We start from the raw sequence: 22862 nt of genomic DNA, 5'->3' as shown, positions 1-22862 counted from the left end.
AACAAAAGAAACCCAACCAAAAAGTTACACGACCCTGTGAAACACACTGCATTCCATCCAGTGCCATTAGTATCTATAATGAAACCAAATCTTTGTTCCAAAGATTCATCTCATCTCCTGGAGAAGTGTGTGTGTGTGTGTGTGTGTGTGTGTGTGTGTGTGTGTGTGGTGTGTTTACAAGTGCTGAAGGTAAGGCAGACATAGGCAAGCTCTTGGCACAGGTCCCAAAGCAGCCTCATCCATAGGGACCGCTTAAGATCAGTCCCAGTGAGGCCTGGACTGGGTTTGGGGGCGTGGCCATGGCCGAGGCCCCGGCGGTCCTCAGCTCCTCCCAGGCGCGCGGGGGCGCTGTGGCTCCTGCGCGCTGCTGCGGCGGCGCTCTTTCTCGGCTTCTTGAGGCGCTGAGGCTTTCGGGACGGCGGTGGGAAGATGGCGGCCTCCAGGGACAGTTTTGAGAACGAGGAGGCAGAAGGGAGCGAGGGCTCCCAGGCGAGCTCCGGAGTGCAAGTGGTGCTTCCCTCAGATCCCGGCGCCCCCGCCCCGCTTTGTCCTCACGGTGGGTCGGCGTCGGTGCTCAGCCTGTCTGGCCGGCGTCAGGGGCTCGAGATAACCTGGCTGCTCTGTGAGCTTTTAGGACTTTCCCCCTCTGCCACGCCACCTTGTGTGACGCCCTACAACATCGGGACGTGTTTTGCAGCTTATTTTGTAAAGCCTCCGAAGTCCCTACTGTGGGAGCTTTGGCTCAGGACTGTTACATCTCTTTTGGGGAAAGGCACAGACAGTGGGCCAAAGGAATGCACGGTGTGGGATTTCCCTAGAGAAGCATTTGCAAATTTCACGTATTGCAAAAGCGAGAGGGTCTGGATGGAGAGGAGAGAATGATACAGAATTCTTACCTGTAAACCAGACCCAATGTTTGTCTAATTTGTACAGAGAAGGTGTGTCCAATTCTAAAGCCCAGGTTTTCCCCGTTGGCGGTGGCAAAGCTCTCAGTTCTCGGGTACCCCCTTTATTCCATTTGTCAAGACCCAACTTTGTGACTTTTCACAATGTAGACAAAAAACTATAATGACAGTAGCATTTTCTTTCCAGAGAGATCAGTTTTCAGTAATTATAAGTAATCAGTGTCTGAATGTGGTGGTTGAGAAGAAAATAAAATTTTAGCAAATAGAATGGTGGCTAGAAATTATGCATTGAAAACTAAGCAAGTTATATTAAGGCAATGAAAGATAAGAATTTGCTGGTGACTCCTGTTTGACGTGTGTTTTCCTGTTTGTTCTGGATGTAGGCCCCACTCTTCTGTTTGTCAAGATGAGCCAGGGGAAGCAAGAAACACGGAAGTTTTATGCCTGCTCAGCCTGTAGAGATAGAAAAGATTGTAATTTCTTTCAGTGGGAAGATGAAAAGGTATGAATACTTTGTGGTCAGTTTTTTTTCTTTTTTTTCTTTTTCGAAGTAGGGTCTCACTCTAGCTCAGGCTGATCTGGAAATCACTGTATTCTCAGGGTGGCCTCGAACTCATGGCGATTCTCCTACTTCTGCCTCCTGAGTGCTGGGATTAAAGGCGTGCGCCACCACGCCCAGCAGTTTTTTTTTTTTTTAATAGAATATCTAAACCAGTAAACACATGTAGTTTGAACTACTTAAGAGAAATGAGGATACCATGTTGTTTTGATCCTGGAGATTGGGATTTACTTGTGAACTTTGATAACTGTTGTCTTTCTGTCTCAGAGACTAAAGTTCTTGCTAGACTCTGAGATATTAGTATTGGGTGGTTAACTTTCTGTATAGAGGGGATGGTATATGTTACAAACATTTATTTCTGGAGACTTGAGAAGTCAAAGAGGAAGTGGGGAGAGGGAGTGAGGGAAGATGGGAGGGAGAGAAAAAGAGAATTGCTCTTAATAATTGTTGTAAACCCGTCCATAATGGTTTCACCCTCTTGACCTAGTTACACTTCAAAATGGGTTTTTTGGGATGACACTTTCTGTGTTAAGATTTCATTGCTGTGACAAAATACCTGATATGAATGACCCAAGGGAGCAGGATTTATTTTGGCGCATATTTTTTAGAGTCTTCAGTCTAGTTGTTTCCTCCGGTGGTAGTGTGGGAGGGAAGGTATTCTCACCTCATGGTGGACAGGAAGCTAGGAAAGTGACCCGGGACTAGATAAAACCTTTGAGTGTGTGCCCCCAGGAACCTACTTCTTGGAGCTTGGTTTTACCTCCTAATGTTTCTGCCACTTCCCAAAACAGTGTTACCAGATGAGGACCAAGCACACATGAACCTGTGGGAGGCATTTCAGACTCAAACCATGACATCCATTCACTTCATAGCATTCTATATACTTCTCCCAGAAGATCTTAGGTCATTATTATTTTAAGAAATGTTAGAAAAGCACATTGCTTTGACATTTGAATTGAACATCCTTTGCATAGCTACTGGATGACTGATGAAGGTGGTGGCGCCCACTTTTAGTCCCAGCACTTTGGATTAGGAAGATCACTGTGAGTTAAGGACCATCCTGAGACTACACAGTGAATTCCAGGTTAGCCTGGGCTAGAGTGAGACCCTACACTGAAAAACCAAAACAACAACAGTAACAAAAATATACCGTTATGATCTTGGTTTCCTCTTAGACTCAGTTCCAATAGAAGTTTCTGAAAGCTTTGTTGACTACAGAATTTTCAGCTTTGTTAGATGGTAAAAAGTCTCCTTTTTCTACAGACCAGTTAAGATTACCATGTGTGAATTAACCTCCCAGCTCCTAATATGTTAGTAGTTGCTAGGGAATTTTGGCTGTCTCCTGTGCTTTTCCCTCAAGTAAATGCTTGTTTATAACAGGAAGCTGCTTGAATTTCTTGCTCCTTGATGTCAGAAAGTGGTAACAGTTTTAGATTGGTCGCAAGTGTGATAGTTTGTTAAGTTTTGTTTGTATGGAACGCCCAGGGCTTTGAGTCTCATCCCCAGCCCTGGAAACAAATAAACAACAATAACAAAAATGTCCCACAAAAATTGCCTGATGGTGTGGCACATGCCTATAAAGTCAGCACTTGGGAGGCTGAGGCAGGAGGATTGGCGGTTTGAAACCCAATATGGCCTACATAGATAAAGGCCATCTAGGACTTTAAATGAATAACTAAGTAAATAAATAAAATGGCTTTTGTACTGCCTTTCAGTTGTCAGAAGCTAGACTTGCTGCCCGAGAAGCTCAGAACCAAAGATGTCGGCCTCCTCTGTCCCGAGCACATTGTGTAGAAAGGTACTGATGTGATACCAGTTTTCAAAAATTCTTATAGTTGAAATATATCTTTGTTCATTGTTGTTTTTCTCTTCCTTTAAGTTTACATTCATAACTTACATACATTACATTTAACTTACTTGCCACTATAATCATTTGTAAGAGTAAATTCAGTGGCTTTAATTACATTCACAATGTTGTTTATTTCTGTTACCTAGTTCTCAAACATTTTTATCCCCTCAAGCAGAAGTTCTGCCACCATTAAGTACTGAAGAGACTGCTTAGTGGTTAAGCACACTTCTTTGCAAGCATGGGGACCTGAGGAGGCCTGAGAAACCACTTGAGTTCTATCCCCAGGCCCCACATAAACAGTAGTGGGTAACCCTTATCATCGCCTGTTGGGGAGCATCGTCAGGAATGAAGGATCATCAGGGCTTGTGATGGGGAGGGGGAGTTGGGAGCAAACTGTGTGGCTAGTAAGAGACTGTGACTCAAGAATGGGAGGAAGAGTAATGGAGCAAGACAGCTAATGTTCACCTTTGGCCACTGCCCATGAGCGCACCCACCACAGGTGAGCGTATGGGGCACTGCAGAGGCACATGTTGTGCAGACACCACACACACACACACACACACACACACACACGTGTCTCAGAGGCATGGGGCTTTGTGTGCTAGATGAGGCTGCCTGGGAAGCCCCTGACTGGATCACTGACAGTAGAGAGGGTTCCCTTTCCTCCTGCCACCTGGGCTCTGGGTTCCCAGCACTGTGAGCCTTGCTCAGGCCACATGCAGATGAGCACTGGAATCTGTTTAAAGCACCTTGACTGAGTTTCCTAGACTTCAGGCTCTTCTGAGGAGAAAGCTTTTCTTAAGATAACTTGATTGTCCCTTTACTTTTAATACCTCATTAGAGATGCCTACTCACTGTATGGAAATTTAGCCAATAACAAGAAAGAGAATTTGTATAAATGGGCACTACTGTGAAATTGGCCGTGTTCTAAATGTTTCATTTGGGAGGATGAGGTGAGAAAATTAGGTCTGGTAGAAGTGACTTCAAGTTCATCCTGTGAGAATGACTTAGCTGTGCTTCATACATAGGCCTTTCTGCCTCCAAGCTGTCAATTTTAAACATAAAGGCAAATAAAATGAGTAGCATAATCATCTGCTGTAAGTAGACAAGAGACAAAAGGTAAGGTAAGGGATGCATCATGACAGAATTCTGCTCACCTGAGAAAACAGAAGGTTGACAATACAGGAAAACGCTGCCTGTGGTTTCTGCCCTTGCACCATCCCGTTGCTTTTGTCGTCTTTCCAGTGTCTGTTCTATGCTGCAGCTTGTTTGCTTTACAGGTTGCTGTCACAATATGCACCTCGTTTTGTGCTTTCCCCATATCACTTTTATCTGATAAGCATGTTTTTATGTTCTTACATTAAATGTTGGGTGTTGGTGATTCAATTAAACTGTAAGAAAAACCAGAATAGCTGGATGTGGTGGCACACACCCTTAATCCCAGCCCTCCAGAGGCAGAGGGAGGAGGATTGCTGTGAATTCGAGGCTACCCTGAGAATACAGAGTGAATTCCAGGCCAGCCTGGGCTAGAGTGAGACCCTACCTCGAAAAACCAGAAAGAAGAAGAAGAAAAAAGAATTTTGAGGGGCTGAAGAGTTAGGCACTTGCTTGCAAATCCTGTCAGCACATATTTGGAGTTTGTTTGCACTGACAGGAGGCCCTGGTGTGCCCATGTTCTCCCTCCCTCCCCGTCTCTCCCCCCTCTCTCTCAAATAAATTAATAAAGATATATTTTTAAAAAGAATTTTTAAAATAGCCGGGTGTGGTGACACATGCCTTTAATCCCAGCACTTGGGAAGCAGAGTTAGGAGGATCGCTGTTAGTTCAAGGCCACCCTGAGACTACAGAGTGAATTCCAGGTCAGCCTGGGCTAGAGTGAGACCCTACCTTGGGGGGGGGGGGAACATTAAAATGTGTATCTCATTTAGTTAGAAGATAAAACACAGGCTACTATGTAAAAAATTAAAGTATTTCTAAAAGATTATTGGGGGAACTATAATTTCAGCAATGTTATACTGATTCTTCATAGCATGTTTTAATAAAATTGTTTTTAGCATTGTTCCTTCTTTCTTTCTTTTTTTTTTTTTGAGGTAGGGTTTCACACCAGCCCATGCTGAACTGGAATTCACTGTGTAATCTCAGGATGGCAGCGGTGATCCTCCTATCTCTGCCTCCCAAATGCTGGGATTAAAGATGTGTGCCCCCACCCAGCAGCATCTTTCTTTTTTTTTAATTTTTAATTAATTAATTTTTTTATTAACAACTTCCTTAATTATAAAAAATACCCCATGGTAATACTCTCCCTCCCCCACTTACCCCTTTGAAACTCCACTCTCCATCATACCACCTCCCCATCTCAATCAGTCTCTCTTTTACTTTTGATGTCTTGATCTTTTCCTCCTCTTATGATGGTCTTATGCAGGTAGTATCAGGCACTGTGAGACCATGGATATCCAGGCCATTTTGTGTCTGGTGGGAGTATGTTGTGTGGAGTCCTGCCCTTCCTTTGGCCATTACATTCTTTCTGCCATGTCTTCTGCATTAGACCCTGAGCCTTGGAAGGTGTGATACAGATATTGCAGTATTGAGCACTGCGGTCATTTCTTTCCCTCACCATGATAGCTTCTGAGTCGTCCCAAGGTCACTGCCATCTGAAAAGAGAAGATTCTCTACCAAAAGTGAGAGTAGCATTAATATAAGGGTGAGAACATTAACAGAGGTGCTTACTGGGCAGTTTGATAAGCATAGTATGTACATTTGGCCAGGCAACAGCAGATGTTACAACCCTAGGGCTCATGACTACCCCTTTTGTAAGTTTTCAGTATCAGGGATGTATTCCCTTCCCATGGAGCGGGCCTCCTGTCCAATTAGAGGGCAGTTGGTTTCCCCCATAACAGATGTGCCACTATTGCACCCGTTGGCTCATTTGGCCTGGCTGGCCAATTATAAGGCTTGTAGTGATGAGTATCTTCACTGGTAATTTCTCTTTCTCCCATTGAACAGCATGCAGAATGGCTTCTTCTGGCTTTCTGTCAGCTGGTCTACATGGAGGAGGTTATCAGCTCAGATCTAGCAAGATTTTGCAGTGGCCTTGCAGCCCAAGTATATGGAGTCTTTAGCAATAAGCATCTTTTTTTAAAAATTTTTTTGGTTATTTTTATTTATTTGAGAGCAACAGAGAGAAAGAGGCAGATAGAGAGAGGGAGAGACAATGGGTGCGCCAGGGCCTCCAGCCACTGCAAATGAATTCCAGACATGTTGCCCCCTTGTGCATCTGGCTAACGTGGGTCCTGGGGAGTTGAGCCTTGAACTGGGGTCCTTAGGCTTCGCAGGCAAGCACTTAACCACTAGGCCATCTCTCCAGCCCAAGCATCTTTCTTAAATGACCCACAACCTTGCTTTTGTTGCCAGAGGTTTTTATTCAGGGGATATTTGTTGAGAGCACAAAAAATTTAAAATAATGCTTGTAGTGATGTTGGTCCACATATGCATATATACATATATATGTGTATATGAAGATTATACAGTATGAAGGAAAATGTTAAACACAACACTATTCTAGAAAAAACACTTCGTAGATAGTGAGACACATCTTGCTGACCTGTGCATTTAGCTGATCAGTTACACTGTAAGTCCTTGTGCTTGAATAAGAACAGGAAGGAGTTGAAGCTTTTGGATATGCAGAATTGTTCAATGCACCCCTGTGGTGGTGTGAATCAAGTGTCCCCCATAAACTTAGGTGTTCTGAATGCTAGGTTCCCAGCTGATGGAGATTTGGGAATTGACACCTCCAGCAGGCAGTGTATTGTTGGTTAGGGGCAGCTTTTGAGTGTGATAGCCAGTTTCCCCTTGCCAGTGTTGGGCACAGTCTCCTATTGCTATTGTCTGCCTATGTTGGCCAGTGGGGATCTCCTCATGCCATCATTTTCCCTGCCATCATGGAGCTTTCCCTCGAGCTTGTAAACCAAGATAAATCTCTTTTTTCCTACAAGCTGCTCTTGATTGGGTGATTTCTACCAGCAGTGCATGCGAACCTAATTGCAACAGCCCCTGCCTGTCTAACTGAATGCCCCGTGCTTAGTACATACTTTTACAAGGTAGAAATCAGTTATTCCTTCAAAGGTTCAGAGCCTTAGGGTAAGCTCTGCTGAAGCTTTGCCTTTCTTTATGTGCATGTGTGTGTGGGCATTTGTGTGTTTATTTGTGAGCATGTATGTGGATCCTTGAGGATAGCCTCAGCTATCATTCCTCAGGAATGCACCACCACTGCTTTTTTTTTTTTTTTTTTCTCCTGAAGTAGGGTCTCACTCTAGCTTAGGCTGACTTGGGATTCACTATGTTGTCTCAGGGTGGCCTCGCACTCATGGGTGATCCTCCTACCTCTGCCTCTCAAGTGCTGGGATTAAAGGTGTGGACCACCACACCTGGCCACTGCCTTTTTTGAGACATGCTCTTTCATTGATCTGGAGCTGTCACTAATTAGGTTAGGTTGGTTGGCCATTGAGCCCCAGGCATCCTCCTACCTTCTTCTCTTCCCCAGCATTGGGATTACATGTATTTGTCACCATGCCAACTTTATTTTTAAATGATTTGTTTGTTTACTTATTTATTTATTTATGATAGAGGCGGGTTGCAGATAGAGAGAATGGGCATTCCAGGCACTCTAGCCACTGCAAATGAACTCCAGATGCATATGCCACTTTATACATCTGGCTTTATGTGGGTACTGGGGAATCAAACCTGGGTCCTTTGGTTTTGCCAGCAAATGCCTTAACTGCTAAGCCATATCCCCAGCCTCCAACTTTTTTTCTGTTTGTTTGTTTTTTTTGTTTTTCAAGGTAGGGTCTCACTCTGGCCCAGGCTAACCTAGAATTCACCATGTAGTCCCAGGGTGGCCTTGAACTCACAGTGATCCTCCTACCTTTCTCTCCTGAGTGCTGGGATTAAAGGCATGTGCTGCCACCCTTGGTTCTCCAGCCCCCAACTTTTGTTAAAAATACTTTTATATATTTATTTGAGAGAGGGAGACACAGAGAATGAGTATGGGCATGCCAGGGCCTCCTGCCACTGCAAATGAACTCCAAATGTATGTGCCACGTTGTGCGTCTGGCTTTACATGTGTACTGGGGAATTGAATCCAGGCCATGAAACTTTGCAAGCAAACACTCTTAACCAGTGAGCTATCTCTCCAGTCCCATGCCAACATTTTCATGTGGATACTGGGTATTGAACTCAAGTCCTCATGCTCATAAGGCAAGCATTTGGCTGAGGTATCTCTGGAGCCCCAGAAAGTTTGCTTTTAAAAGCAAACCTTAATAAATTACCTATTCCTATTGTAATTGTTTTCTAATTTAGAAAATTTAATTGTATCCAAATCATTTGTAAATTATCTTATTAAAGATGTGTTTTTGAAAGTATTGAACTGCATTTAGATATAGATTTTATACCTAGTCTATAAAGCATATTTCACGTCTTACTGTAGACTAGAAAGAGTTTTTCATGAACTAAATAATTTTTTTTTTTTCTGAGACAGGCTCTTACTCTATAAGCTGGTTTGGGATGCACTATGTAGCCCAGGCTGGCCATGAACTTGCTATCTTCCTGCCTCAACCTCCCAACTGCCAGGATTATGGGCATGAGCCACCACACCTGGTTGTATCTTTGACTGTTAGGAAAAATGATGGTAGTACACTAACTGATTGGTGTTACCCAGTTTTTATTATGAGTTTGGGAATGCTGCATGGATCTCATATATAGAATAGGATTTATTTTCTTTTTTCTTTTTTTGAGGCAAGCCTAACAGCCTGGTCTTTTCTTTTAATGAGAGAGAAAATTGGCATGCCAGGGCCTCTAGTCACTAAAATCAAACTCTAGGCGTGTGCGCCACATTGTATGCATGCACCACCTTGTACATGTGACTTATGTGGGATCTAGGAGGTTGAACATGGGTCCTTTGGCTTTGCAGTCAAGTTCTTTAACTGCTAAGCCATCTCTCCAGCCATAGAATAAGATTTGATACTCATTTTTTCTGTTCTTAAAAAAAATACTTGTATTAATGTATTTGCAAGCAGACAGAGGGAGGGAGCAAAAGAGAAAGAGAAGGAGTGAATGAGAATGGGCATGCCAGGGTCCCTTGACCCTGCACACAAACTCCGGATGTATGTGCCACTTTGTGCATTTGGCTTTATGTAGGTACAGGGGAATCAAATCTGTCAGGCTTTGCAAGCAACATCTTTTTAAAAAATTATTCTTTTATTCATTTGAGGTGGGTGGGAGAGGCAGGCAGACAGAGAGAGAGAGAGAGAGAGAGAGAGAGAGAGAGAGAGAGAGAGAGAGAGAATGGGTGCACCAGGGCCTCCAGCCACTGCAAACAAACCCCAGATGCATGCGCCACTTTGTGCATCTGGTGGTCATGGGGAATTGAACCGAGGTCGTTTGGCTTTGCAGGCAAATGCCTTAATTGCTAAACCATCTCTCCAGCCCTCACTGTATTTGTTTGTTTGTTTGTTTTTTGAGGTAGGGTCTCACTCTAGCACAGGCTGACCTGTAATTCACTCTGTATTCTCAGGCTGACCTCGAACTTAGGGCCATCTTCCTACCTCTGCCTCCCAAGTGCTGGGATTAAAGATGTGTGCCACCATACCCGGCCACACTGTTTTTTTTTTTTTTTTAATTTTATTCTTTTATTTATTTGAGAGAGAGAGGGCAAGAGCAAGCAAGCATCTTTAACCACTGAGCCATCTCTCTAGCCCCTGATAACTCTTTTCTTCACCTCACTCTTTAAGTTGGGCTTTATGTTTCATTGATGATTAGTTGATAGATTTATATTTTGGGCCTGAGGTTTGCTTTTCATATAGGTGTTAGCTACCTGTTATGCTCTAAACTGTGTTAGTTTTCTATTATGCAGTGTGTTTACACCCTTATTGTGACCTATGGAGTCTGAAGGAAAGATAAATTTGAATGCAGAAATCAGTACTAATTTATGTGCATCCACATAATTTTGTGTACTTGATATTTCACTTGGTTATGTTTTTTTCCAAACTCATTTAAACTTGGGGTTTCAAGGTCTGCTGTGAGAGAAATACCATAAACATAATTTGTGTACTCCAGGAAAGGCAAATGGAACATCAAACGGAGATCAATAAAAATGACATTTCCAAATGCTAGCCTGCAATTTGTGGAGTGTGTTGAGCCATGCGGCAGAATGAAGCTTCCTCTCCCCCAGGGCGCGTGCAGTAAACCATGGGTGTGAGCCTGAGGAACCCGGAGCACCTGAACGCTTGTTATTTCTTGCAAGCTTGAAAAGCCTGGATCTGCATGCCGAAGTTGGGGAGTTGAATGATGATGTCATGGCCTTGAAGTACGAAATAGATGTAAGAACTCAGTTTATTGTCTGTCAAGGAAATCTTAACGAACTAGCCACGAAGCCCCTGACGAGCAGTGTGGAAGGTCTTACAGCCGGCACGGCTAATGTGGCCTCCCTGAGCTACGCGGGGTGAGCTGTCTTGGTTGACACATTGAATAGGAAGGGATCATCACCAAGCCTGAAGACAGACCATGGGGACGATGGTCGTTTAGCAGTGTTCTTCTTTTTTTTTTTTTAATTTTTAAATTTTTATTTATTTATTTGAGAGTGACAGACAGAGAGGCAGAGAGAGAAAATGGGAGCGCCAGGGCCTCCAGCCACTGCAAACGAACTCCAGACGCGTGCGCCCCCTTGTGCATCTGGCTAACGTGGGTCCTGGGGAATCAAACCTCGAACTGGGGTCCTTAGGCTTCACAGGCAAGCGCTTAACTGCTAAGCCATCTCTCCAGCCCCTTCTCCTCTTCTTGAAAGTAATTACTCTCAGCTGGATGGGCTGTCCTCAGGCTCATTCTTACTCTGAAGGTTCTTCTGCTTAGCTCCTGGTGATCTTGTAGCTTCTGTCTCCAGCCAGCTGGAGTGTGCAGATGCTCATGCCCTATGCACTCATATACAGAGCCAGAAGAAATCATCAAGGGTCCTCTTTTCACTCACCTGCCTGTTTCTTTGAGATGTCTCTTACTCATCCCAGATCTGCCCTTTTTGCTACCTTTTTGGTCAGCCAGTCCCATCAATTCTCTGGCCTTGTCCCCGGCCCCAGGACTGGGATTATAGATAGTTGTGGCCACTGTCAGCTGTTAAGTGATCACTGGGCAGTTAATCTCAGGCCTTCATACTTGCTGAGACATCTCAGCCCTGCAGTTTTTATTTATTTATTTATTTTTGTTTTTCGAGATGAAGTCTCACTCTGGTCCAGGCTGACCTGGAATTCACTATGTAATCTCAGGATGCCCTTGATCTTACAGCGATCCTCCTACGTCTGCCTGCTGAGTGCTGGAATTAAAGGTGTGTGCCAACATGCCTGGCTTGCAGTTTTAATTTTTAAACAAAGTCTTTTAAAGGTTTTTAATCAGGCTGGAGAGATAGCTTAGTGGTTAAGGCACTTGCCTGCAAAGGCTAAGGACCCAGGTTCAATTCCCCATGACCCATGTGTGACAGATGCACAAGGTGGCACATGCATCTGGAGTTTGCAGCGGTTGGAGGCCCTGCTGCATACATTTTCTCGCTCTCTTTCTCTCACTCTCTCTCACCTGTAAATAAGTAAGAATAAAAGTTTTAAGTGAAAATCTGTTTATGACTACTCTATGATTCCTTTTATGCAAAGTGTTCATTCAGAGTAGGCACGTCCACAGAACCCATATTGGTGGGCTGGAGGATGGGAGTTGGGTGCTGGGAGCAACTGTCGACAGAATGGAGCAGCTGTGAACATGTCTGGAACTAGGCTGTGCACAGCTTTGTGAATATTCTATGAGCCACTGAATTGTGCGCCATAGGTGGGTGAACCGATAAGCACATGCCGCTCCCCGTTTTAAAGGTCTGCCCCCGGCAGTTAAAGCAGACAGCGCTGCTACTTCCCGGAGAACAAGGCCCTGTTCCCAGCTCTGCCCTGCCCCTCCCAGAAGCCACTGCAGTCAGCATTTTGCTGATGCTTCCAGAACTCACCGTCCTACTCTGAATTCTTTTGGGGGAACATCAGAAGACAGATAGTGGTTACCTGTTCATGATCTTAAGACTTATATTAGTCAGCCTACATAAAGTTCCTCATCAGACTTCCATTTGGTGATTTTAGCAGGAATTGATGGTCATTACTTACAGATTATAAAGTGTTATAAAATTGATCGTTGTTTATGTATTTGTGAGCTGTAATTTCATAAAAAATCATGTCTAATCGACTGTTAGCGTGCCTCATTGCAGTTCATGTGGGAAAAATCAAGATAAATGTCTACTCCTTCCACTCCTGTTTTACTGTTTGGCACTGCTGGGACTAACGCCCGAGTTAGAGACTTCGTGAGTCAGTCAGTGCTCAGTGAATTTTTTTTATTTTTTGTTTGTTTTTTGTTTTGGTTTTTCAAGGTAGGGTCTCACTCTAGTCTATGGTGACCTGGAATTCACTATGGAGTCTCAGGGTGGCCTCGCACTCACGGGCGATCCTCCTACCTCTGCCTCCCCAGTGCTGGGATTAAAGGCGTGCGCCACCACACCTGGCAGTGCTCAGTGATTTGGATCCACCCCCTGGGGCCCAGGCTCTGAACAAATGAACCTTTTAGGGGACATTTTTTTTTTTAATTTTTATTAACATTTTCCATGATTATAAAATATATCCCATGGTAATTCCCTCCCTCCCCACCCCCACACTTTCCCATTTGAAATTCCATTCTCCATCATATTACCTCCCCATTACAATCATTGTAATTACATATATACAATATCAACCTATTAAGTATCCTCCTCCCTTCCTTTCTCCACCAGGGGACATTTTTTATACAAACTAGACTCCATGGTATGGTTGTTTTTGTGTGTGTGTGTGTGTGTGTGTGTGTGTGTGTGCATGTACGTGCACATATGTGTGTTATATGCATGTATCTTGTTTTGACTTGCTAAAATTTTGTAATAATTTAAAAGTCTCCGTTGATGTATATTGGCCTGTGTTTTCTTGTAATCTTCATTTCTGACTTTGGTATTGGGTTAAGGCTGGTCTTGTGGAATGAGTTGGAAAGTGCTTTGGTATTATGTCATGGAATGAGTTGGGAAATGCCTCCTCTTTGGGTTTCTGGAACAATTTATGTAGACTTGGAATTGTTCCACTGTCATCTTGCTTAGTTGTTTTGCAGAGAGAAACCTGATAATCTTGTCTTTGCTTTGTTGGATGTCGAGTGTCTTTTTCCTCCCTGGTTTTGTTAAGATTATCTGTTTATCATTGAGTTTCAAGAATTTTATTATAGATCTTATAATTTTCCTTCATGATTTTTGTGCATGATTTTTAAAAATTTTTATTTGTTCATTTTTATTTATTTACTTGAGAGCGACAGAGAGAGAAAGAGGCAGATAGAGAGAGAGCGAGAATGGGTGCACCAGGGCCTCCAGCCACCGCAAATGAACTCCAGAAACATGCGCCCCCTTGTGCATCTGGCTAACGTGGGTCCTGGGGAATCGAGCCTTGAACCATGCTCCTTAGGCTCCACAGGCAAGCGCTTAACCACTAAGCCATCTCTCCAGCCCTTGTGCATGATTTTTCTGAGCTGCTTGGAATTTTTAAAAATGATTTTGAAAAATTTCAAAAACCTTTATATCTCCCCATTTGGAAGACTCCATTTGTATACATATTCAGTTTGTTTGGTGTTGCATTTTGGATAGTTTCTGAGACTAAACCTTCAGGTTCACAGATCTTTTCTTTTGTAGTCCCTAAACAGCTGTGGATCCCATCTAGCAAGGTTTGGGAAATCTTGATGTGCTTAATGGGCCCTTCTTGTGAAATATAAAAATATGCCCCTTTTCTGCTGATGTGAGTTGAACCTATAGCCTCGTGCAAACTAAGCACAAGCTCTTCCCCGACCTGTGTCCCTGGCCTCTGTGTCTTTACTTGAGCTTATGCTTTCCTCACCTTGAACATGTGATTTCGTTACAGTCAGTGCTCTCATCGTCTGTCCATACCATTGGTCATTTCTAGGTTTCTTTGAATTGACTTTTGTTGTTGGATATATATACACACACACACATATATAATACTCATGTCCTCCCCCCCCCCTTTTTTTTGTTTTTTTGAGGTAGGGTCTCACTCTGGTCCAGGCTGACTTGGAATTAACTATGTAGTCTCAGGGTGGCCTCCAACTTTCAGTGATCCTCCTACCTCTGCCTCCCAAGTGCTGGGATTAAAGGCATGTGCTACCACACCCGGCTTCATGGCCCTTTTTTTTAAACCTGCTAATATTTGATGGATGCTGGTAAAGTGATCTGAGTTTACCTCATTGTATACTGGATATATTTTATTGTTTTACATATTTTCAGCTGTGTTCAGAGACCTGCTGAAGATACTTGGCTAAAGTATAGTATTCTGGAGGAAGGTCTGTCTGGAAACTGATTCTAAAGAAGTGTACTGGCCCTGGTTTTCTTTTCTTTTTTTTTTTCCTCTTCTTTTTTTGAGGTAGGGTCCCTCTAGCTCAGGCTGACTTGGAATTCACTCTGTAGTTCCAGGCTGGCCTCTCCCTCACAGTGATCCTCCTCCTACCTCTGATTCCCAAGCGCAGGGCCACCATGCCCGGCCTGATCCTACTTTTGAGGTTGTGTCTTGAAGCTTTTTAGTCAGGAAAGAACCGCCTTTTTTCCAGGCTGAGGTAGGGCCTCTGAGTGTATTTATTACTCAGTGTTTGTGCAACTGAGATTATTTGTGCTCTGCTGTGTTGGTGACAAATCAGATTCTCTGTAGATAGTCCAGCCATTATTCCATTTGGTTCTCTCCATTTCTTCTCTGCCTCAGGTCATTTTTTTTAAAAATGTTGACTTCCTCGGTACATATAGACAATATAACAAGATCATAATCCCTTCCCACCACCTTTCTTTTTAACCTCTCAGATGCCCCTCCACTAAATCCTTTCTTTCCAACTAGTCTGTGTTCTATTTTGACATCATTTTTCCTTCCTCTTATACAGGTCTTTTGTAGGTAGTGCTAGCCACTGAAGTCATGAGTGCCCTGGTCACTTTGTGTCTGGAAGATAGTACTGTAAGCATTCCTTCCTTTCCTTTCACTTTCATATTCTGTTTTTTTTTTTTTTTTTGCAGGGGGGGTCGTTGTGGGGGATTCATGGTAGGATCTCACTCTAACCAAGGCTGACCTGGAATTCTCTATTAGTCTCAAACTGGCCTTGAACTCAAAGCCATCCCCCTATCTCTGCCTCCTGAGTGCTGGGATTAAAGGTGTGCACTACCACGGCTGGCTTTATTTGGGGGTGGGGCAGATAGGATGGGTGCACCAGGGCCTCCAGCTGCTGCAAACGAACTCCAGACACATGTGTCATTTTGTGCATCTGGCTTATGTGGGTCCTGGGGAATCAAACCTGGATCCTTCAGCTTTGCAGACAAACAAGCACCTTAACAGCTAAGCCATCTCTCCAGCCCCTGGCTATCATATTCTTTCCTCAACCTCATCTGCAATAGATTCTCAGCCTTGCAGGGTATGATGGTGCTCTCTCACTTAGTGGAACACATCGCTATCTTTTCTTCTCAGCACTTTGATGAGTGTTGTTGTTTTTTTTCTTAAATTTACTTGAGAGAGAGGGAGAGAGAAAGTGGTAGGTAGGGATCTTGTTAATTTCTTACAAGCTATTGGGGGCTGAAGAGATGGCTTAGTGATTAAGGCACTTGCCTACAAAGCCAAAGAACCCAAGTTCGATTCCTCAGTACCCATGTAAAACCAGATGCACAAGGTGCATTATCTGAAAGTTGTTATTTTTTTAAAATGTTTCTATTTATTTGAGAGAAAGAGAGAAGCACATAGAGAAAACGGGCATGCCAGGGCCTCAGCCACTGCAAACTCCAGGCACATGTGCCACCTTGTGCATCTGGCTTACGTGGGTCCAGGGGAATCAAACCTTGGTCCTTAGGCTTTGCAGACAAGTGCCTTAACCACTAAGCCATCTCTCCAGCTCATGTTAGTTCACTTATTTTGTTTGCTTGAAATTGTTTGAGGGTCAAGATGCTAATACTTCCACCACGATTCTCTAGGCTCCAGCAGTAAATTCAGCACTGTGTTTCTGAAGAGGGGCAGTTTGCTGCTTCTGTTGATGTCTTGCCTCCTGGGACCCATTCCCCTGTTGATATTATTTTTGGTTACTAAGAAGTTTCCTAGAATCTCTCTGTATCTCTCCTTTTCTTTCTAGCCATGGATAATGCTGTCAAAAAGAGCACTTACCCTAGGAATAGAAACATTTAAATTACTGGCACACAGCTGACTTCCTACTTAGCTTAGAATGCTTTTTGGTGCTTGGAGCTGGACTTAGACAGTTTTGATATCTAGTGCTTTGTTGCAGTGACAGCTCTGACCTTGCAGCTCCCACGTTTAGTTCAAGTGAGACTACTGCCTGTACACTCTGGGCACCTTCGCCACTACTGTGCAGCCTGCCTGACTGCACATTTCTGATCCTCTGTAGTTCTGAGTGGCCTCATTCATTTTTCTTTCCTATTATTACTCTATTACTCTATTATTACGCATAAGCCTGGTTTCCCATATACAAAACCCATGAGTGTTTAAGACATACTGACCAGGGACATTTCTTTTTCCAAAAAATCTCAAATAAAATGAAAAAAAGAAAGAAAGAAAAGTGTTAACTTTGAAATCAGGGTGAGTTAAAAGAAAACAATTGATGTACCCAGTATAATCTTGTGTGTGTGTGTCTGTGTGTGTGTACGCACGCATGCATGTGCGTGCATATGTATATATTTGCTTATGGGCACAGGTGTGAGCACACGTGAATGTGTATGTGCATATATGTGTCAAGTCCAGAGGTTGATGTCGGGTGTTTTTCTCGATCATTCTCCTCTTTGCTTTGTTGAGGCAGATCTCTCACTTGACCCCAGAGCTTGCCAGGCATTCCATCTGCAGCTCCCATGCACTGGGATCCTACACCCACTTGGCATTTATGTGGGTGCTGGAGATCTCAACTCCAGTCTTCATGCTTCTGCAGCCAGCACTTGACCATATGGGCCATCTCCCCAGCCCTGAGACAAGGTCTTACCATGTAACTCAGGCTGGCCTCAAACACATGATCACCCTGCTTCAGACTCCTGAGTGCTGGAATTACAGGCCTGTGTCACTTGGCTTAAAATAGGCTAGGGAGATGGCTTAGTGGGTAAGACACTTGCCTGCAAAGCCTAACAACCCAGGTTTGATTCTCTGGTACCCACCTAAGCCAGATGCACAAGGTAGTACATGTGCCTGGAGTTCATTTGCAGTGGCTAGAGGCCTTGGATGCCCATTCTCTCTATGTAGCTGCCCTTTTCTTTTTCTTTCTCTCTCTCTCTTTTATTTATTTATTTATTTTGCATTCGTAAAGTACTCTTTATTACTAAGATTTTATAATTCATTTTAATCATATAGGTATTGCATCATTGATGATTTTTAAATACTTTAATGCCCATCACTAAAGACATTGTTTCCTATCTCTACAAAGTAGATCTTTTACTTTGAGCTCTCTCACCTCCAAAGATCTTGAAATATCAATATTTTTTTCATTTTCTAAAATAATTATTTGCAAATGGCTTATTAGGTCTTATGAAGGATATTCCTAGGATAATATACTACTGGGTAGCAAAGTCATCTTTTATAGTGCATAGTTTTCTAAAACAACCACCACCACACATCAGGAACAGTGAGAAGAACACCCGGGCAGTTCCTGACACAGGTGTGGGTTCCAGATTCAGGTTGTCCTAATTCAGAATCGTGCTGTATCATTGCTTAATCATATGGCCTTAAGCAAATAATCTACCCTACGTTTTTGTGCCTAGACTCCCCAGGAGTAAGATTAATAGCACCACCTATGAAACCTAATAGTTGTGAAAATGACAGAAAACCTATGAATTAAAACATGAATCTCATAAGCCTTGTTCTAAAACAAGAAACCTAAGAAAAAACAGTGTCTCTCTCTCTCTCTCTCTCTCTTAAATAAATAAAAAAATATTTTAAAAAATAGTCTTTTAAAAAGACATTTAATACAGTCTTGCTGTCTTGGGGAGACTGGCCTTCCTCAGCACTGCTGAGAGCAGAGGAGCTCTGTAGGAACATCTTTTCTTTTAGGAGGTAATTTTTCTTGCTAAGTATGCCATAAGAACTTGAAGAATGATCTTAATTTCTCATTTTAAAATGACTGCCAGCTGAGCCAGACTGTTTAACATGTCAGAATTAGAGCACATGGATTTGTCAATAAATTCAAACATGTTGGTAGTTGCCATTACTACTAAGTAGTTTGAGTAATATATTATATTCCCATTTTAAATGGGTATTGATCTTCATTCAGTGACTAAATTGGAGCATCTCAATTCTTATGAAATTGCTGACTCTTTTCACTTTGTAGGTATACAGCTAGACATAAATTCTAGCCAACATGCCACAGATTTTTTTTTCTTATTTTTGCCTCTTTATGCAATACTCTAGGAAGTAATACTTTTTGGATACTAAAAATAGCAAAAATACATGTCTTAAAAAAAATCCAACCAAGTTCAAACTGTGTCTTTATTATGTCTTGAAGGTACCTGATGTTTATTGAGTTGCCCTTGGTGCAGAGAAAGTTCTGTCAAAGTTGTCAACAGCTGCTGTTACCTGACGACTGGGGTGAGCATCGAGAGCACATAGTGCTGGCTGATGTCTCCATCGCCCAGCTGAGAAGGCCCAGCCGGCTCCTTTTCCCCTTGGAAAACAAGAAGACAAATGCTCAGTATCTGTTTGCTGATAGGAGCTGTCAGTTCTTGGTAGACCTCGTCTCTGCCCTTGGATTTAGAAGAGTACTGTGTGTTGGAACACCCAGGTATGTTCTCCAATTTTTAGTCCTCCTGGCAACACCATTTAATAATAAAATGAACATTATACCAAGCAGTTTGCTGTGTGCAGGGTAAGGCGTGAAGCACTTGAGTCTAAGAGGAAGTAGAACGTGCGGTCCTTCTCTTAAGGAGTTTGCAGCCTGTATTCCAGTTCAGAGAAACCTTTACAGATTTCTTTTTGATATATGGTAGGAGATGTTTCAGATTTGAGAACAAAAGGTTTTTATATTGTTAGATTTCTCTGTTAAGTTCTGTCCTTTTAAAAATATTTGCAAAATGGGCTGGGGATGTAGCTCAGCTGGTAGAGTGCACAAAACCCTAGCTCCCATCCCCAGCTGCACATACAACCAGAAGTGCTGGAGCATGCCTGTGGTCCTAGCATGTGGGAGGTGCAGGCAGGCAGATCCAAACTTCAAAAGTCATTCTTGACTATATAGAGGTTTGATGCTAGCCTAGGCTACCTGAGACCCTGTCATTTGTATATGTATGTATATGTCAAATTCTCGTCAGTGTTCCATTAGTTAGATATTAGAAAGTGGATGTGTTTGTTACTTATTAGCTTATTGTCTGTGATGTTTATGATGTGGTATTAAAGTTGCTTTCATTAATTGCTCTAGGCTGCATGAACTGATCAGGTTGGCAGCATCGGGTGAGAAGAAGTCAAACATTAAAAGCCTTTTATTGGATATTGATTTTCGGTAGGTTTATAATATGTAATACTCATTCTCCATTCTTATCTCTTATTTTTTGTTTTTCCTTCTTGTTTATAATCTATACTGAATCTTTAACATTTAGGTTGGAATTCTACTGCAAGGTAACAGTTATTCTTAGGGTTTTTTGCATATTCCCCTTTTTTCAAGGTAGGGTGTCACTCTAGCCAAGGCTGACCTGGAATTCACTATGTAGTCTTGGGTTGGCCTCGGACTCATGCCAGCCCTACCTCTGCCTTCCAAGTGCTAGAATTAAAGACATGCACCACCACACCTGGCTTTTTGTACATTCTTGAGTGTGTTAAAGGAATTCCCCTGTAAGATGACAGTTATTCTTAGGTCTTTTGCACATTCTTGAGTGTATTAAAGGAATCAGTCACTGTTCTTCCTATTTAGGTCTTTGTCAGAATACTGAGTGACACTGAGTGTGCTATCTCCCTCCTACAAACAAGGCTGATGCTTGAAGGGTAAAATGTCACGTGAACAAGTACAGCTTTAGATTAGCTTTATCTAGCTAATCTGTTTGTGTGTGCGCGTGTGCTTGCATGCATGTGCACACCAGGGCCTCTTGACTGCAAACAAATGCCACATACTTGTGCATTTTTTTTTAACATCTGGCTTATGTGGGTGCATTGGGACTTGAACCTTGACTTTCCAAGCAAGATCCTTTAACTGCAGAGCCATCTTCCCAGCCCCAAGTACAGCTTTTATAAATCATTTTCCTTATATTTCCAAATTGTCTCATACAAGCAACTAGTGTCTCCAGTTTCTCATTATACTCTCATTCATTATTAACAAGACCAGCCTGTTAGCTGCTCATGCCTTGTTGATAGATCTTTTGTGGTTAACTAATGTGCTCAACAGAAGTGATCCTTCACAATGTGATAGTAATCTTTCTTCTTAAGGAGAATTCAGCTTTCTCTTCCATTGAGATACAGCATACATCCTTGTTACCACGTTGAAGTGCCTATTTCAGAGTTTTTGGTTTGTATTCAGTGGGTTATTTCTCTGTTACCACCATCAATTTTCAGGAGACTGTATGTGTTTATTTGTAGTACAGACTGGCTTCAAACTCACTGTATAACCCAGGTTGGTGTTGACCTCCTGATCCTCCTGCCTCCACCTCCTGAGTGCTGCGATCATGGGCATGTGACATTATGCTTGGCTCAGCAAGGTTTCCAGTTCACAGAAAGGAAACACTATAGTCACTACTCTTGACAACCATTTCTATCCCTATGGATTTGCCTAGTTTGGACATTCTGTGCAAATGGAATCACTTGATATGAGACCTTTGTACCTGGTTTTATTTAGTCAGCATCAAGTAGTCTAGCCATATAACAGTACTTTATTCCTTTATGACTGTTTACTATTCCATTGTATAGATATATCAGTTTCTTTTGTAAGTCATGTATTCCTTTCCTACCATATTGTTGTCAATATAAATGTGTTGTTTTACAGGTAGAAGCTTAACCTTTAGGTTCTTATTTTGCCATTGTCAGCAATAGCTGGGACTTTGTGAGTTCTTTGTGTGTGTCAGGTCCTATTCTAACTCATTACTCGAGGAGCCCTTTAAGATGGGCACTATCAGCACTCTTGTTTTCCAGATGAGAAAAGAAAGTGTTAAAAGTAAAATAATGTACCCCAAATCATTTGCAAAAGGCCAAGACATAATTTTCTGGCAGTATTTTTGCTTTTGAACTTATATGTAAATAAGTGTTCCTTATATAGCTGCTTTCTGTATTGTCATCCCTCTCTCTCTTCCTCTTCCCTGGTTCCTCCTGCCTTTGCTCCACAGAGGTTTTCAGATGAATCAGTAACTTGTGCTGGGTTAATTATGTATTTAGAATAAGGTGCTATTACTGGTTGGAAATGGGTCACTGGAGTCCCAGAGATCTGTTCCTATGGCAGAAGATAGTGATCTCCATGACTGGAGTCCGGGCTGCCGCTCACTGGGCTCCAGCCACTATCCTGTACCTCACACCTTATTGTTAGACCTCCATCTTTCTCTCCATCTTGTTCTTAGACCTCCATCTTTGTCTCCGTCTTGTTGTTAGACTTCCATCTTTCCCTCCATCTTGTTGTTAGACCTCCATCTTTCCCTCCATCTTGTTGTTACACCTCCATCTTGTTGTTAGACCTCCATTTTTTCTTCCATTGTGTTGTTAGACCTCCATCTTTCCCTCCATCTTGTTGTTACACCACCATCTTTCTCTCCATCTTGTTGTTAGACATCCATCTTTCTCTCCATCTTGTTCTTAGACCTCCATCTTTTTCTCCGTCTTGTTGTTAGACTTCCATCTTTCCCTCCATCTTGTTGTTACACCTCCATCTTGTTGTTAGACCTCCATTTTTTCTTCCATTGTGTTGTTAGACCTCCATCTTGTTGTTACACCACCATCTTTCTCTCCATCTTGTTGTTAGAACTCCATCTTTCACTCCATCTTGTTCTTAGACCTCCATCTTGTTCTTAGACCTCCATCTTGTTCTTAGAACTCCATCTTGTTCTTAGACCTCCATCTTTCCCTCCATCTTGTTGTTAGACCTCCATCTTTCTCTCCATCTTGTTGTTACACCTCCATCCTTCAGTCCATCTTGTTCTTAGACCTCCATCTTTCTCTCCATCCTGTTCTTAGACCTCCATCTTTCTCTCCATCCTGTTCTTAGACCTCCATCTTTCTCTCCATCCTGTTCTTAGACTTCCATCTTTCCCTCCATCTTGTTGTTAGACCTCCATCTTTCTCTCCATCTTGTTGTTACACCTCCATCCTTCAGTCCATCTTGTTCTTAGACCTCCATCTTTCTCTCCATCCTGTTCTTAGACCTCCATCTTTCTCTCCATCCTGTTCTTAGACTTCCATCTTTCCCTCCATCTTGTTGTTAGACCTCTATCTTTCTCTCCATCTTGTTGTTACACCTCCATCCTTCAGTCCATCTTGTTCTTAGACCTCCA

The 22862-nt window shown here is 42.7% G+C and overlaps 1 protein-coding gene across 2 annotated transcripts in view; it reads left to right on the top strand.

Moving 5' to 3' along the window:
- The first annotated feature begins 425 nt into the window (after window positions 1-425).
- Window positions 426-22862, top strand: part of Zcchc4 (zinc finger CCHC-type containing 4) — a 58489-nt gene continuing 36052 nt past the window's right edge. For both annotated transcript variants that reach the window (XM_004656096.3, XM_045161136.1), the window contains exons 1-5: window positions 426-556; window positions 1289-1407; window positions 3180-3262; window positions 18914-19189; window positions 19820-19900. In XM_004656096.3, the coding sequence (XP_004656153.3) occupies window positions 430-556; window positions 1289-1407; window positions 3180-3262; window positions 18914-19189; window positions 19820-19900 (686 nt within the window). In that variant the 5' untranslated portion in view covers window positions 426-429. The remainder of the gene's footprint in view (window positions 557-1288; window positions 1408-3179; window positions 3263-18913; window positions 19190-19819; window positions 19901-22862) is intronic.

Source organism: Jaculus jaculus, chromosome 11 (assembly GCF_020740685.1).
Source record: "Jaculus jaculus isolate mJacJac1 chromosome 11, mJacJac1.mat.Y.cur, whole genome shotgun sequence".
Classification (NCBI taxonomy): Eukaryota; Metazoa; Chordata; class Mammalia; order Rodentia; family Dipodidae; genus Jaculus; species Jaculus jaculus.
This window is presented reverse-complemented; position numbering and strand designations above follow the sequence as displayed.